This window comes from Cryptotermes secundus, unplaced genomic scaffold (genome assembly GCF_002891405.2).
Source record: "Cryptotermes secundus unplaced genomic scaffold, Csec_1.0 scaffold537, whole genome shotgun sequence".
NCBI classification, from domain to species: domain Eukaryota; kingdom Metazoa; phylum Arthropoda; class Insecta; order Blattodea; family Kalotermitidae; genus Cryptotermes; species Cryptotermes secundus.
This window is the reverse complement of record NW_019740661.1, coordinates 975,185-990,384: the sequence shown is the minus strand read 5'-3', so window position 1 is coordinate 990,384 and position 15,200 is coordinate 975,185. Positions and strand designations below refer to the sequence as shown.

The 15,200-nt window shown below is 42.8% G+C and overlaps 1 protein-coding gene across 2 annotated transcripts in view; it reads right to left on the bottom strand.

Annotated features, from left to right (window-relative positions):
- LOC111872493 (ATP-binding cassette sub-family G member 4) overlaps positions 1-15,200 on the bottom strand; it is a 94,695-nt gene that overhangs the window by 43,383 nt on the left and 36,112 nt on the right. The window contains exon 2 of one of the 2 annotated variants that reach the window (XM_023866467.1): positions 7,693-7,820. In XM_023866467.1, the coding sequence (XP_023722235.1) occupies positions 7,693-7,820 (128 nt within the window). Of the gene's footprint in view, positions 1-7,692; positions 7,956-15,200 lie in introns of those variants that run through there. The other variant, XM_023866466.2, reaches the window with a different exon arrangement.

The window sequence follows — 15,200 nt, the reverse complement described above, 5'->3', positions numbered from 1 at the left end:
TTTGGTTTCCCTTGCCAATCTTCATTCCACCAATTGCTCCACAGTCACCCTCACCTATCATCTGGGGCTGGTACAATAGGCCAGAAGTGGCCGCAGTACAAGGGATTTAGTACCACTCCACTAGCAATAACAAAAATATCTCGGTCCGCACGCGTATACTGTGCAAGCTAGAACTTGGAATGGTTATCGGGTGGCTCCTGCCTTGCCGCTGGTGCCAGGAAGCTCGGTGTATACCTAACCAGTTTGACTCACCACTTGGGTCGCCTTTTCTTCCTTGGAGGACAGTACGTACGTGTGCTACGTCTCCGGCAGAACAATACCCAAGAAGAGATGTACAAATGTATGTCAAATTTATACGAAATTCGAGGTACAAATTTGGTATTAGCAGCACTGAAAAACACGAGGAATATTTTTCAAATGGCCCAATCCTTCCAGTCGCACTATGGCCTTGGGGTCGACCAAGCCCTTAACAGAAATGAGTACCAGGAATCCTCTTGGGGGTAAAGGGAGGCCGGCGCGTAAGGCTGACCTCACCGCCATCTGTGAGCCGACTGTCTAGAAAATGTAGGAACCTCCACGTCTCACAGCCCTATGGGCCTCCATGACCTGTTACAGGAATAGTTTTGCCTTTTCTCTTTTATCTCTTTTACCTCCTCTCGTACGGCGAATACGTACACTCCTCTCTCATTTGAGCCCAGTTGGTTTTACTCTCCTCTGAGCAGTGATATCACTGTGGTAGGTTTAAATGCACCAAAGAACTATGGAAATCGGGCAGCCTACTTGTCGCCATAGGGTGTGAAAACCACTGACATTTATGGATACATGATGGTTCAGGATGGCAATTCTTGTATGAGCCAGAGAAAAATTTACGTGGAGAGATTCAGAAAAGAGCGCATGAGTGCTACTAACGATGGGCGATCTAGCCCGCCATCGTCTGCAACATGTACCGACGTTAAATAGCAGATCGACAAGCGTATCCGGCACAACCGAAGTTTCAACATTCACAAAATCCTGTATGGAATAAACATCCAGTCATGCAAAGACTCGATGCAAAATAAGCCTAGGGCTCAAAACGAAACATATTCTCACGAAATCTGGAAACCAGCGACCCAGCGAACCATATTAATTGAAAATCTGGTAGATCACACACACAGATATATATATATATATATATATATATATATNATGCTTATAGACTGCAATCTACATTCCCTACAGAACGGACAAATACACTGTAAGGTGAGGCACCGGCCAAACAATTAACGTCAAAACTATATTACATCTACACCACGGCCTCCAAGCAGTTTATTACATGTATACAAGTCTGAATATACCATTATATCTGCGAGAATATAACAAAAATGCAACAAATTGACTTGACGATATAGAATATCACATAAGAGTTTTAACCTCATTTTAAGTCATAACTTTCGTTTTAATAAGTTTGCAGTTCATTGCACTTTTATACCTTGTATTTTATAATGTATTATCAAGTGTTGGGCGTATAACGCTACAAATAAGTTCACGCCGTTCTTTGATATAGCGAGTTTATTCTTATCGCTCGCCTTACACACACTTTACAATCATCACACTTGCAGTGTTACAATCACTGCTCACAATATTCGGCGAGACACTGGACTCTCTTCTCCGAAGGCTGGCCCGAGACTCTCTTCTCCGGAGGCTGGATGACGGCTGGCTTCTTAGCTGGCTCGATGAAGACTCTCTTCTCCGAAGACTATTCCGACACTGAAGGCTTCGTGTCGAAGCTGGGCTGTTTATAACCTTGCCCGCTGTTAGGCAACGAACCCTTTGTTATAACAGTGGAAACGTCGCTTTGTTGGCTAAGCGTTTCCTACGCAATAATCCATTGTTATCGCGTTGTCTCTGTGGGAACCTTCGCGTATTCTCGTAACCGTGGAGATTCCTGGTAGAACTACAATGGGGCAATTGTTGTTTCCAATGCAACGGTCTATTCTAATGTTTCCATAGAAGCGTCTCTTGTGGACTCCAGACACGTTATCAAGTGTTGAGCTTTATCATTGTAATTGCAGTTCAGTGGTGTGTGAATATGGTGGTCGTGTGTTTGCCTGATGATGGCTTTAATAACCGAAACATGTATCAANCGGTGTTGTCGCTTGCAGATTTACCTATACTTTTTCTTCAACCCTGAAGATGGGGGCGATACGTTCCTCCGAAACGTCGGTTAACACCACATATACACGGCGCCAAAGCCCAGAAGACTGCTTTCTTCATAGTCACCGCCGTGAAAGCCTCAAATCTTACATGTATCAAGCTAATTTTAGCCTTGACCTTTATATTGTGTTGTGACGGACTGTAATAAAGAAATTGTATATAATAACGCAACAGGATGCACGAAATGAAAATTAGGTGTTCAGAAATAACGAATGAATGAACGGATGAAGTGAAATAAAGAATGGACGAACATGCGGGAAGCGTAAGAAAGGGTGGATATAAAACACGACCCATTCCCTCAGTAATGAATGGAGATGAGTAGTCAGCGTCATGCTCAGGCCAACTTCATTCTTGACGGGAAAACAGCGGTGTCTACTGTGCACGGGCTTAGTAGGCTCCGGACTCTTATAGGCGTGGCAGAGGAAAACATTTTCAACGTCCCTACTGGGTTCAAAACACGGTTGTTTTCATACCCCTGTCATTAATTAGGCTCCTAACAACTTTCTTACCTGCAAATATATGCAGAGACCAGAGAACTACGGCACTGGAACATGGAGATAAGGATTTCGATAACATGCTTTCCCAAGTTCAGTATTATCTTAATGTTTCATCATGGATATCAATTTTATTTATATTTTTTTTTTTGCGTTGGTCAACAAATTAGCTCGTTTTCAAGAACTGAGGGTGAACGGGATTCGCGACCCCATAACAAACCGAAACACAATATTATGGCATTTAGGCCCACTGCTGGGCAACGACCGCGAGCTAAGCAGATATGCAACAGCCGTCACTAAGTAACGGCTCCGCAAACAGGCATGCTTCCAAGGTAACTGGATACAATAAGAGTAAGGGTGTTTTTTCTCTATGCGGTCCGTGCCAAGATGTTATAAGCAAGACAAGCCGTTACCAGAAGACTGGTGAAGACACAGCAGACTGAGAAGACTTGAGTGTGTGCTCTAGTGAACTGTGAAGCGTGTGAATTGGTGAAAAGGTTATAACTGCTTGTAGTCAAGGATGTGTAAAGAGTTCAATAAATCCAATTAACAATCCAAACCCCGTATATATTCCCTCCATCATGTGACAAATGGAGTCAGAAATTGTCACATGACAGAGTGACTACAGACGGAATTTGAATTGGTAATTGGATTTACTGAACTCCTATAGATCCGTGACTACAAGAAATTATAACCGTTGCACTAATTCACACGCTTTATAATTCACTATAGCGCACACACACTCAAGTCTTCTTAGCTTCCTGTGTCTTCACCAGACTTCTGTTAACTGTTTCTAACGGCGGACGTTACCCTTCCTCCGGGTTCCCGAACTGTCCTGACCCCAACCGCATCAACTCTCGACGCACTGACTGACTGACTGACTGGACCTCAAGAGTAGTTACTGGCAGATGGATATGCATCCAGACGACAGGGAGAAGACTGCGTTCTCGACGGGTCAGGGGCTATGACACTTCACGGCCATGCCTCTTGGCCTCTGCAACGCTTCATCGACGTTTTAGCGGTTAATGGAGACCGTCTTCAAGAGCCCTCACTTACGAGTCATGCCTCGCGTACCTGTACAGCGTGATCGTGATCTCTCCAATCCTCATGGGAGGGCCCGTAGAAGGTAGTCACCCGGATAAATGATGTGGTATACAAGATCCAGAGAATCCCTAGATCGAGGTTCATAGTGGTACACCTGGACCGGCTCGCACCTTATCAGGGAACCAATTGGGACGTTCGGCCTTAAGGAGGGAGCAGTTGGAGAGTAATCACGGTGAGAACCGAGCCACGGGGAAGGAAGGCGAGACCAATAACAGACGTCACAAGCACAACTCTCAGTAAAGAAGAAACGTCAGCACGCCTGTAGACTATTCGGGACGTACAGCCTTAAGAAGGGAACAATGTGGCGTATAGACCCGTTGCTGCGCAACGACCGCGAGATAAGCAAATATACAGCAGCTTCCACAAAATAACGGCTCGCCAAATAAGCATGTTTCCGCGACAACAATTGGATACAATAAGAGTAGCGATGTTATCTATGCGATCCGTGCCGAGATGTTACAAGCAGGAAAAGGCTAGTTTGTCGAGATACACTGTGTGGAGGTTGGTTCGAATACCTCCACCGTCGCCCTAGGAGTTGTAGGAGACGAGGAGAATAGAACCCAGTGCCTGGGGTACATCTGGGCCACCCTGTTCCTGGGAGACATAAATACGGGAACCTGGTCTTCCAGGCTGGGGGAGTCTCCAATCTGAGACAGTAAACTATGGTCATAAGTCATGCTGGACTAGGATCCCAGAATGACTGAACTGGAGAGGCCCAGCAGAAACTGCAAACGATAGTCCTATCCTCTAGGCAGAGAGGATGTTACATAAGGACTACAACCGCAAGTGCTCAGCTGAAAATAAAATTCTGGTAGTGGGTCTCAAGGTGCTTGGCGCCTTGACGAACTGACTGGCGGTAAACCGCCAGTCGTAAAGTAACTCTGCCTCTGAGGTAGTTTGTCGCGACTTACTGCAGCTGAGGACGGTGACAGTTCGGGAACCAAGAGAAAGGGAAACGTCCGCCGTTGGAAGCCTTACAAGAAGACTGGTTAAAGCACAACAGGCTGAGACCACTTCAGTGTGAGCTCTAGCATCTGTAAAGTGTGTGTGAATTAGTGAAACGGTTATAATTACTTGGAGTCATGGAGCTGTAAAAGTTCAGTGAATGAAATTACCAATCCAAAACCCGTATATATTCACTCAATCACGTGAAAATATAGAGCTCACAATATGCAAGGTACCTCTGCCCGTTATGAAAGGGCAACTCGGCATACATTTAAATTTACGTAACACTACAGAATTGGGAGCCCAGCATAGGCCTTCTGGTGACTCAAGGTACACAGGTCCTAGGTCCTCGTCTATGTCCTCAAACCATTGGACTGAATCCAACCGTCAGTTATCAGGTCTACAACAGCACAGCTGTATTATTAATATATACGTGTATGTATAACATTAACATTATGATTTGTTATACATTTTACCGTGTATGTGTACGCGAGCCATCTCAAGCTATTTTCAGCGAGGTCTCAAGTAGTATTTGTGATACATAAACCGCCTACTGTCCAAAACGGGGTTCCCATTCTATTTTCTATCACAGACGTCTTAGTTCGTGCACTCTCATCGAAACACCCGAATATTAATAATGTTATATTTTAGCGTCCTGTTGCACTGATTTAAGTCCATGATTTATTTCTTCCGTCTTCCAGTATATACACTCATCTATCCCCTCTTCTCACTCGCACTACATGTTTCGGCACAAAAGTGCCATCTTCAGGTACTGATTCAATCTACGCCAAACTATGTAAGATTTGNCCGTTCTCACGGTCTTGTCGCTTGCAGATTTCTTATACTTTTTTTTTCTTCTACCCTGAAGATGGAGGCGATACGTTCCTCCGAAACGTCGGTTAACACCACTTATACACGGTGCCAAATCCCAGAAGACTGCTTTCTTCTACGCCAAACTAGTTCACTGCATGCCCGAATATTAAACGAAATATTTAAATAATTCGTAATTGACTGAGAGTGACATTTCATCAATAGTTACAAACCCGTCATTTTTTAAACGTAAAATAATATAAGGAATTTGACATGCAAATCACGCGCTTATTCGTGCATAAACAGAATACCTTAACCTTGAAGACTGAAGCGGGCCACTTCGATTCTTTCGCAAATCACGATGTGGGAAACTCTAGTTTAAAAATTTTGTAACAATGAGCACTCCATTATGAGAATATTGTTGGAAAATTCCAACTGACTGGGTATATGACTATGCAACACACATAACGTTTCTGGAACGGCTGTTTTCGTCAAGAGGTATAAGGAGAGAAATGGTTCTGCTGTATTTGTGAGCTGAGACCGTTAGAATGAGATCCTTTGTGCTGGGGCGAGTTATTGAGGCTCGCTCTTTCTAACAGGCCCCACTTAATAGGATCGTCTGCGCCCTTATATGAGGAAAAAAATTCCCACATCAATCGTCTGCAAATTTTGCGTATGTCTTCACAGAGTTCAAGATCTTCCAACGCCCGACTTTTCCGTCGTAAGAAAGTGCAAGGTTTCGTGAAAGTAAATGTCTTTTCTGTTCTTAAGATGATTAGATAAAGGCTTGAGTCACTGGCTAATCCACTAAACTGCTGGAACTGTCCACTGTCTGAAGTATATGATAGATTTCCACAGTTGCTTCTATTTTCAGATGATTTTCTACACCATCAAATGGCCCAGGAATAATTTCCCTTGGGTTGCATGCTCGTCTAGTAATTAGCATAATAGCCTAATATTCTAAAGCAGCCGTGTCAAACATGCGGCCCCTCAACTTTTAGAGCTAACTGATATTAAAATCAATATTAAAATTTTAATAGAAATATTTTTTGTAAAGACAATTTTCCAACAGACCAGAAGACAAGAAGTCTCACGCAGACATAAATTAGCAGGCTGCAGGAAATTCAGTGTTCTGCTATTTCTAACATAATTTCTTGTCTAATCTCTATTTTTACATATTGAAAAGCTGTTTGATACTTGTCAAAAATGGCATTTTCTTGCTTTTTAAAACTGTAAGATATGTGACTTTAGGTAATTATATTGAAATTATTCCTAAATAATAAATAGATTTAAATTTCCTTGTATCAAAATCTAATGTATATTTCTATTTTGAAGTGCGGCCCTGGACTATTATTTATAGGGCTGAGGTGGCCCTCTGTACAAGTTGAGTTTGACATGCCTGTTCTAAAGGTTTAGGGTTCAATTCAAAATGCCGTAACTAATACTAAATTAAGAACAAGTACGAACAAACCTGTTAGTACGTACTATGACTACCGACCACCTGAAGACGGGAACAGAGCTAAGTACCAAACTGTCATGTGAATCAAAATATATGCGAGATAATGGTCAATGTCCAACATATCAGTATCTGTATAATTAATCCAGCTAGGTCCAATTATTTTCTACACATCTGGTTCAAAATATTTATGTTCTTCCCGGAAAGGCGGCAATCACGTACTATACAGAAGATAATAGAAAACAACTGGCAAGGCCACTGCTTTATGTATCTTGATGCTCTGTTGTTCCAAAAAGAGACGTGAGACAACAGTTTCTGAACTACATGACAAACATATCGACGCTAAAATGCTAAATAAAGGTTAAGCTGTCCCTGTGCTTAACTAATTAAGCACCACGCCATTAAAGCGTATGGGGGAGTGGATGTACAGATCCACATTTTCTTCACCTCGGCACTAGCTGGAGGTAAGTGGTCAGCTTCACGCCATGGCCGTTTTACCCCCCAGGAAAGAGCCCCCCGTACCCATTGAAGAGGAGGTTGGGTGGACCCCACAGCCGGTCTGAACGACATGGAGTAGAGAAAATTCTTGACCCTACCGGGATTCGAACTCCGACCCCTTGGCCATCCAGCCCATAGCTAGTCGCTATACCGACTACGTTATCCTGGCTCCTTAAAATGCTCAGTACTTACTTTTTCTCCTGCCTTCAGAGACGGTATAGGTCAGGTCACTGAAGCCGATGTCCACAGGCTGCCTCTTCGGAAGGTGCGTCAGCTGTCTGGGCTGGCACGGAGTGATGGTCACCTTCACCGACCCCTTCCTGTCACCAACAAGACCACTGTAAGAGTCATCCTCAACACTAGCACCTTCCAGCTTCATGCTTTCTTCAACTATGTCTAAAACTCGCAATGTAACCACACGCCTCGAAGTCTGGCCGCTCACTGAAACGTCACAATCGGTCACAATACATACAAAACCACAGATCAACTACATACACAACCTTGTGAATAATATGTCTACGCATGCGCAACAGCGAACTAACCTTCGCTCTGTTTGAACTATGCACTGTAGACTTAACCACGGTGAATTATTTCATGGGATAAGATTCATAGCCAATTAAACACAGCTGAGCTCATAGATATAAGAGATCTTTAAGAGATAAGAGATAAGAGATCTTTATCGGTGTATTAATTGTAACTAATCCGCTTATTTTGTGAGATATACTGGCTTATACCATCACTTTCGTCAAACTACCTAAACAACTTACAAAGGCAAAACAACTCCGTCCAGTGTGACTATTGAAGTTTTTACTACTTGAAAATTTAACACCCTTACATGTTTCGGTCCCTATAGACCATCATCAGAGGGACATCGATACTTTTTGGAAACTACTATCATAATAGGTGTTTTGAGTGTTAAAACACATATACATACACTGTTTGTAGTGCACAATATATACAAAATCCAACTTTTCCAAAACTACAGCAGCTTTCTTGGTATATTAAAAGTTTTTAGAACTTTGTTATTTGAGTTAAAATTTATAAACCAAGTAGCTTCGTGTCCCTTCTCCTATCGTCTTCCTTGATGGGGGCTGAACTTGTGCCGACGATAGGAGAAGGGACACGAACCTATTTAGTTTCTAAATTTTAACTCAAATAACAAAGTTCTAAAAACTTTTAATATATCAAGAAGGCTGCTGTAGTTTTGGAAAAGTTGGATTTTGTATATATTGTGCACTACAAACAGTGTATGTATGTATTTTAACACTCAAAACACCCAATGTGATAGTAGTTTCCAAAAAGTATCGATGTCCCTTCTGATGATGGTCTATAGGGACCGAAACATGTAAGGGTGTTAAGTTTTCAAATAGTAAAAACTTCAATAGTCACACTGGACGGAGTTGCTTTGTCTTTGTAATTTGTTAGTGTGAGGGACCAGAATGAAACAAATCAAATTTACCTAAACAACAATTGAATCAGATTACAAAGGTTCATTATAACTGACATGAAGTCCATTCCATTGAAAGCTACCCCACCCTTGTACTTCTCATTTCCTAACAATCGATATCAAAACAGGGGACACACGAATTTCTGAAGTGCAAGTGACAATGACCACCATTTAATACAGGGTCTTGAGGTGAATGGAACATTTTTAATAGTTTGCATCTCTTGTATTTAACCTCAGTAAAACAAAAACAAAACCTTCCGAGGCATCGACCCAACACGACAGAGCAAAAAATCACCTCTGAATAAAGCAATTACCTGAAATGAAGTTCAAAACAATTAACCCTTTAAGGCCCAGGTCAGAAGGAAGAAGTTGGATTTCATGGATCGATGCTTCTATGAACACTGTAGATATGCAGATATAAAAAGAACGATCTTATTTTCATATTCTCTTTCTCTTCCTTCTTTCTTTACTCTTCCTCCATCATATCCTACTGTCTCTCTTCTCTTTAAATGTCTTCACGGTTACAACTGTGAAAGAGTCAGAAACGAACCTACGAACAACGGACAATTTGGATCGCTGTAATGTCTGCTATTGGACTCTGAACACACAGATAGATCAGTGGGCATTCTTTCATCCAGTTCAATCTACTACAATCACCTGCTTTATAGGGCAGCGCTATTGCTCGGGCGGTTGGTCGCTGGCTTTCCAACGCGGCGGCCCGGCTCCGAGCCGGGGTCTGGTCATGTGGGATTTGTGGTGGACAGAGTGGCGCTAGGACAGGTTTTCTCCGAGTACTTCGGTTTCCCTTGCCAATCTTCATTCCACCAATTGCTCCACAGTCACCATCATCTATAGTCTGGGGCAAGTACAAGAGGTCAGTAATGCCCGCAGTTCCGTCTCACCCGTTTCATGTTATTCTTCAACCACGCCCCTCGACAACTCGTCCACTGACTGATCGCCCAGCTGTCGACACTCGTCCATCTGGCAAGCCATCTACCATGACATCGATGAGTCGCGATTGTTACATACACATTATTTAACAACACTGAAAATACATCCTGATAATATGTTTCTTAGTGTGTGTGTGTGTGTGTGTGTGTGTGAAAGTGAGAGAGAGACAGAGAGAGCGACAGAAAGACAAAGTGTGGTTATCCCCGAACAAATGGTGATTCTGAATCAGAGGCGCACGTTTTCTGCGCATTATTCGAATACATAAACATTCTATGCACAATTTACTAATACTGAAATGACAAATATTACTAAAAGAAGAAGGGCGTACGCCTACTGTACCGCACAATACAATCAGTTTAAGTAGCAGAAAGAATTTTCTGATACATTTTGTTAAAGGCCTCACACAATTCCCTTGATTTTTATGGTGATATTATGTTCGATATATGCGATTTCACACTTTGCGTCTTCTCTTCGGGACATAAGTCACATAAAGCGAGGGGTACCTGTCCTGCACAGGTTAACTTTGTTGTGGTGCGGTTTATAATCGCCAACTTCATAAAACACAGACCTGCAACATTAGTTTTGGAGCGATACTATTCTTGGCCAAAGAGAAATTAAAATTATACCACACTGATGGAAAGATGCATGGCATTTCTGTCCTAACTTATACCTTTACACGAGCGTTACAAGCATTCGCTATTGTCTTGGTTAACCTTTGGAGTCAGAACTTGAAAGTTCCTTATAAGAAAATATGTATTTTGTAACTTGCGTTCCATACTCTGAATTGGAACCGTTCTGCAGAAAGCGTGACGCTGCAACTGAACTCAAATCCGCGTCATCTGTCCAGGATTTCAAAATTTTACAATCAAAAGACAGTATCGAAACATGACACGACTTCATACACAACCTGCGGTGTCACAATGCATATTTCACGTCTAACATTATAATAATTTACAGCAACAAAATGTTCCGCGAAGTCGCCATGTTGGGCATTTTCTACTTATTCTTAAGCACTGATCCAATAAAACTTGATATGAAGTGTGACTTTTATCCCAGAAGTTCCAACGGTCGCCATGTGGATACTGCAGATGTCAGCGAGTTCGATACCGAGATGAGGACTCGTGTGGTTGATTCATCTCAGTCCAGCCAATACAGAAACGTGCAGTTCAGTAAAAATTAGTCATATAGTTATTTGCAAATAAGTAATTCGCCAGTCAGCAAAGTACATCTAGGGAGTAATGAGTAGGGAGTATCTAAAGTGTATAAAGACGGAAAGACCTAGAAAAGCAGGCTGTTAAATTAAATGTCTTAAAAGTCGACCAACTGATATCTACAATACAAGCGTCGGAGGCAAACAAGGGTCGACAAACGAATAAACATGCATACCGCTAAGTGCTAAAAGGTTCCGATAACGCAACTCACTACCTCTGGGGGGTGGGGTTAGAGAACATTATTGAAATGTATTTTGAATTTAGATGGTTTGGGTGTGACCGCCTCTGTGGTCTAGTGGTCAGTGTTCCTGACTACAGATCCAGAGGTTCCGGGTCCGATTCCCGGCGCTACCAGATTTTCTGAGAAGTAGTGGGTCTGGAACGGGGTCCGCTCAGCCTCATGAGGATAACTGAGGAGCTATTTGAAGGCAATAGCGGATCCGGTCTAGGAAACCGATATTAACGGCTGTGGAGAACCGTTGCGCTGACCACGTGACACCCTCTATTCGCTAAAGTTGGTACTAACTTCGCCGACAAGCGGAGGTCGCTTGGTTGCTATAATTAGCTTGCGGACTACAGGCTACGGAGTTTGATTTTTTTATGGTGGGGATGTGAAAGTGATGGAACGAGGTAAGGACAAGATATGGCTGCAGGCTCTATGATGACAACGAGGAATCTCTCAGTTGCACAGCTGTCAGTACTCAGCATAACGTGGTCGCGGATCTCCGGCTGCAGGCTCTATGATGACAACGAGGAACCCCTCAGTTGCACAGCTGTCAGTACTCAGTATAACGTGGTCGCGGATATCCGGCTGCGGTTATCATGTTTCAAATTAGCAGCCTCCTGCAAAGGGAGCAGAAGTGTACACGCTCTCTGACTTAGCATGAGATGGACACCACTGTATCTGGGCTTCCGACTCACCTGGTCGACTTCCATATTAACATGGGTGGCGTTCCCTAACGCATTTCAACATCAGGCAGGTTCTATGCCTTCTGGCGGATACTCGTATAATTTGATCTCATTCTTAGTAAGGATTTTTAATACCACAGCCCTTCATTAAGAAGAGTTTTTTATTTATAGACTTTTATAACACCTGATAATATGATAGAAACAAATCAATTAACTGCGCAGACGGTTATTAAAACAGTTCTACTAACACACGGCAGGATACAGAAACTAACATGAAGTTCTGGGAAGAACTAATTGCCTATTCACGACTGAAAATCACGTGTCCAACAATTCTTCTATTGTTGCTTGTGTATTCGTTGCAGCTGGAACAGTAGCTCAAATTTGGTTACGTCCGCATCCTTTTCAATCCATTATTCACTAACTATCCTACAATTCAATGCTGTATATAGTCTGGGCCATTAACGTATTAAAAACAAAGATAAAATAAATAAAACGCCTCCGTTTATAGTCGACCTTCACTGTCCAGCAGCTAACCGAAAACAGTGCGTCAGTGAACTGGAGAACCTACTTATACTGGAAAAACGTCATCATCAAATATGAATTGCAAACATACAAATAATGATTACTTCTACATTACATACACAGTGACTCCGGGGTTGTTTATTTCTCATTCATGTAACGACACAATGACAGGGCATCAGAACAAAAATTAATGCCCACAAACTGGATGCGATTACAATGCTTAGGCGGCTGAAGTTAATGTGAGCCGCTGATAGAATCAGCTAGTACAGAAAGTTACAAGTTTAACTACATCTCGCATCAACGTCAACCAGACAACGACGCTTAACACAGAGAATGTGCCTACAGGGACAGGTAAATCTTAAAAGCGTGTTACGAAATGAAGTTAGAAGTTATTTTCCATTTGCGCGTGTTTAAATTGCAGTCAAGCATCAGCGTGTACTCGTATGCTACAGGCCTACACTTAATGAAGTATTGGGCAACATCACACAACAGCAACGTTACATAACAAAAGAGAAGAAATGGGACAGGTAACTACCTTATAGTACGTATATTGTATGCACTACCTGCGCACGGTCTTACGGCATTTTGGAATTTTATATGGACCTCACACTCACTCATGGAGCTGAGCCCTTCGTGAGAAGCCGTCAATTGTGCAGCTACTCAAGAACTTCCCAGAATTTTATGGAACCCGAAGGTTCATTACTGTGTTCACAAGAGCCCTCCACTGGTCCCTATCCTGAGCTACATCAATCCAATCCATACATTCCCATCCTACTTCTCTAAAATCCATTTTAATATTGTCCACCCACCTACGCCTTGATCTTCCCAGTGGTCTTCCTTCTGGCTTTCCCACCAAAATCCTATATGCACTCCTCCATTCGTGCTAAATGCCCTGCCTACCTCATCCTCCTTGTCTTGATCATTCTAATTAGAGATCTGAATTGTTACAGATAAATAAATTGTACAGGGTTATTAAAAAAAATGAACCGATTTTATTACGCAATATTTTATTAAATGAAAGTAATACAAAACTCCAGCCAAGTCACAAGTATTCTACTCACAATCAACTTTTATTTCCTGTCTTACAATTGTTCAATGTGGCCACCATCTGCAGCACGGGCAACATCAATGCGATAAGAGAATTCCTCCCAGGCGCTATCAGCATATCACGATGCACTGAGTTAATCGCTGTTGTTATTCGATGTTTAAGGTCATCGAGGTTAGTGGGTAGCAGTGGAACATAAACGTGATCTTTTAGATATCCCCACAGGAAGAAATCACACACGGTGAGGTCTGGGGATCTCGCAGGCCAAGCACAAAAACCAAGGTCTTGGGCCCCCTTCCGACCAATTCATCGCTGGGGCACTTTTTCATTTAAAAAAGCTCGGACCATCAGGTGCCAATGGGGCGGTGCTCCATTTTGTTGAAAAATGAAGTCATGCGAATCTGCTTGCAGTGAAGTGAAGAGCCAGTTTTGGAGCATATCGAGATAGGTTTGTCCTGTAACGGTGTTTCCTTCAGAGAAAATGGGACCATAAACCTTGTCCTGAGACACAGCACAGAAGACGTTCCTTAGGGGAATATCCTTCGTGCTCAATTGTTTCATGTGGGTGCTCTGTTCCCGAAATACGCACATTGTGACGACTGACTGTGCCGCTCAAATGAAAAGTCGCTTCATCACTAAAAATTAAACGCGAAATGAAGGTTTCGTCTTCCGTCATCTCCAGCATCGAATCGCAAAATTCCATCCGCTTCCTTCTGTCGTCATTGGTAAGTGCCTGAACGAGCTGCAGTCTGTATGGTTTCAAATGTAGACGTACTGTTAGCACACGCCAAACAGTGGATTGAGGGATCGCAAGCTCATGGCTAGCTCGATTTGTTGACTTCCACGGGCTCCTCTCAAACGCAGCACGGATTCTCGCCACTTGTTCCTCCGAAACTCGTGGTCGTCCTGGACATTTTCCTTTACACAGACACCCACTCTCTTGAAATTGCCGAAACCACCGTCGAATGTTCTTAGGACAGGGCGAATTAATGTCGAATCGCCTTCGAAAAGCACGCTGCACCGTCACAACCGAATTTGTTTTCGCGAACTCGAGAACGCAGAACTCCTTTTGCTGAGGACTCGTCATTCCGAGGGTAAACAACTGAACGTCGCCGGAAGGACGACGCGACTTCAGCGCCCTTGTGGCAGCCATTCACAACTTAGATAACTCCTCTTTCAAATGGTCACTTACTCATTCCATGACGACGTTTGAGAACTGAAGCAATACGTCATGAAATCGGTTCATTCCTTTTGAATAACCCTGTATAACGTATTCTCATGGGAATATTATTATTGGACACTGTTTCTTGCCTCGGTGTATCGCCGTTTTACCAACTACCATATCCAGTCGTGAATGCCGGGTATTTGCGTCGCAGGCGGGCAGTACTAGGAATTCTTTGCTTAAAATCACTCCATTAATACACCCACAGAATTTGTTAAACTCCGCCGAAACCATCCAGTATAGCAGGATGTGTTGCTTGATGAAATATTAGTTAACGTAACGCGGTGCTTTCAAAGGGACAGCCGAAGTTTCATTAAAGGGATTCCGTCTATGTAACTACAATACATAATGGTACTACACATACACACGTGGTCTGGCAACCAAGTTCCCCCC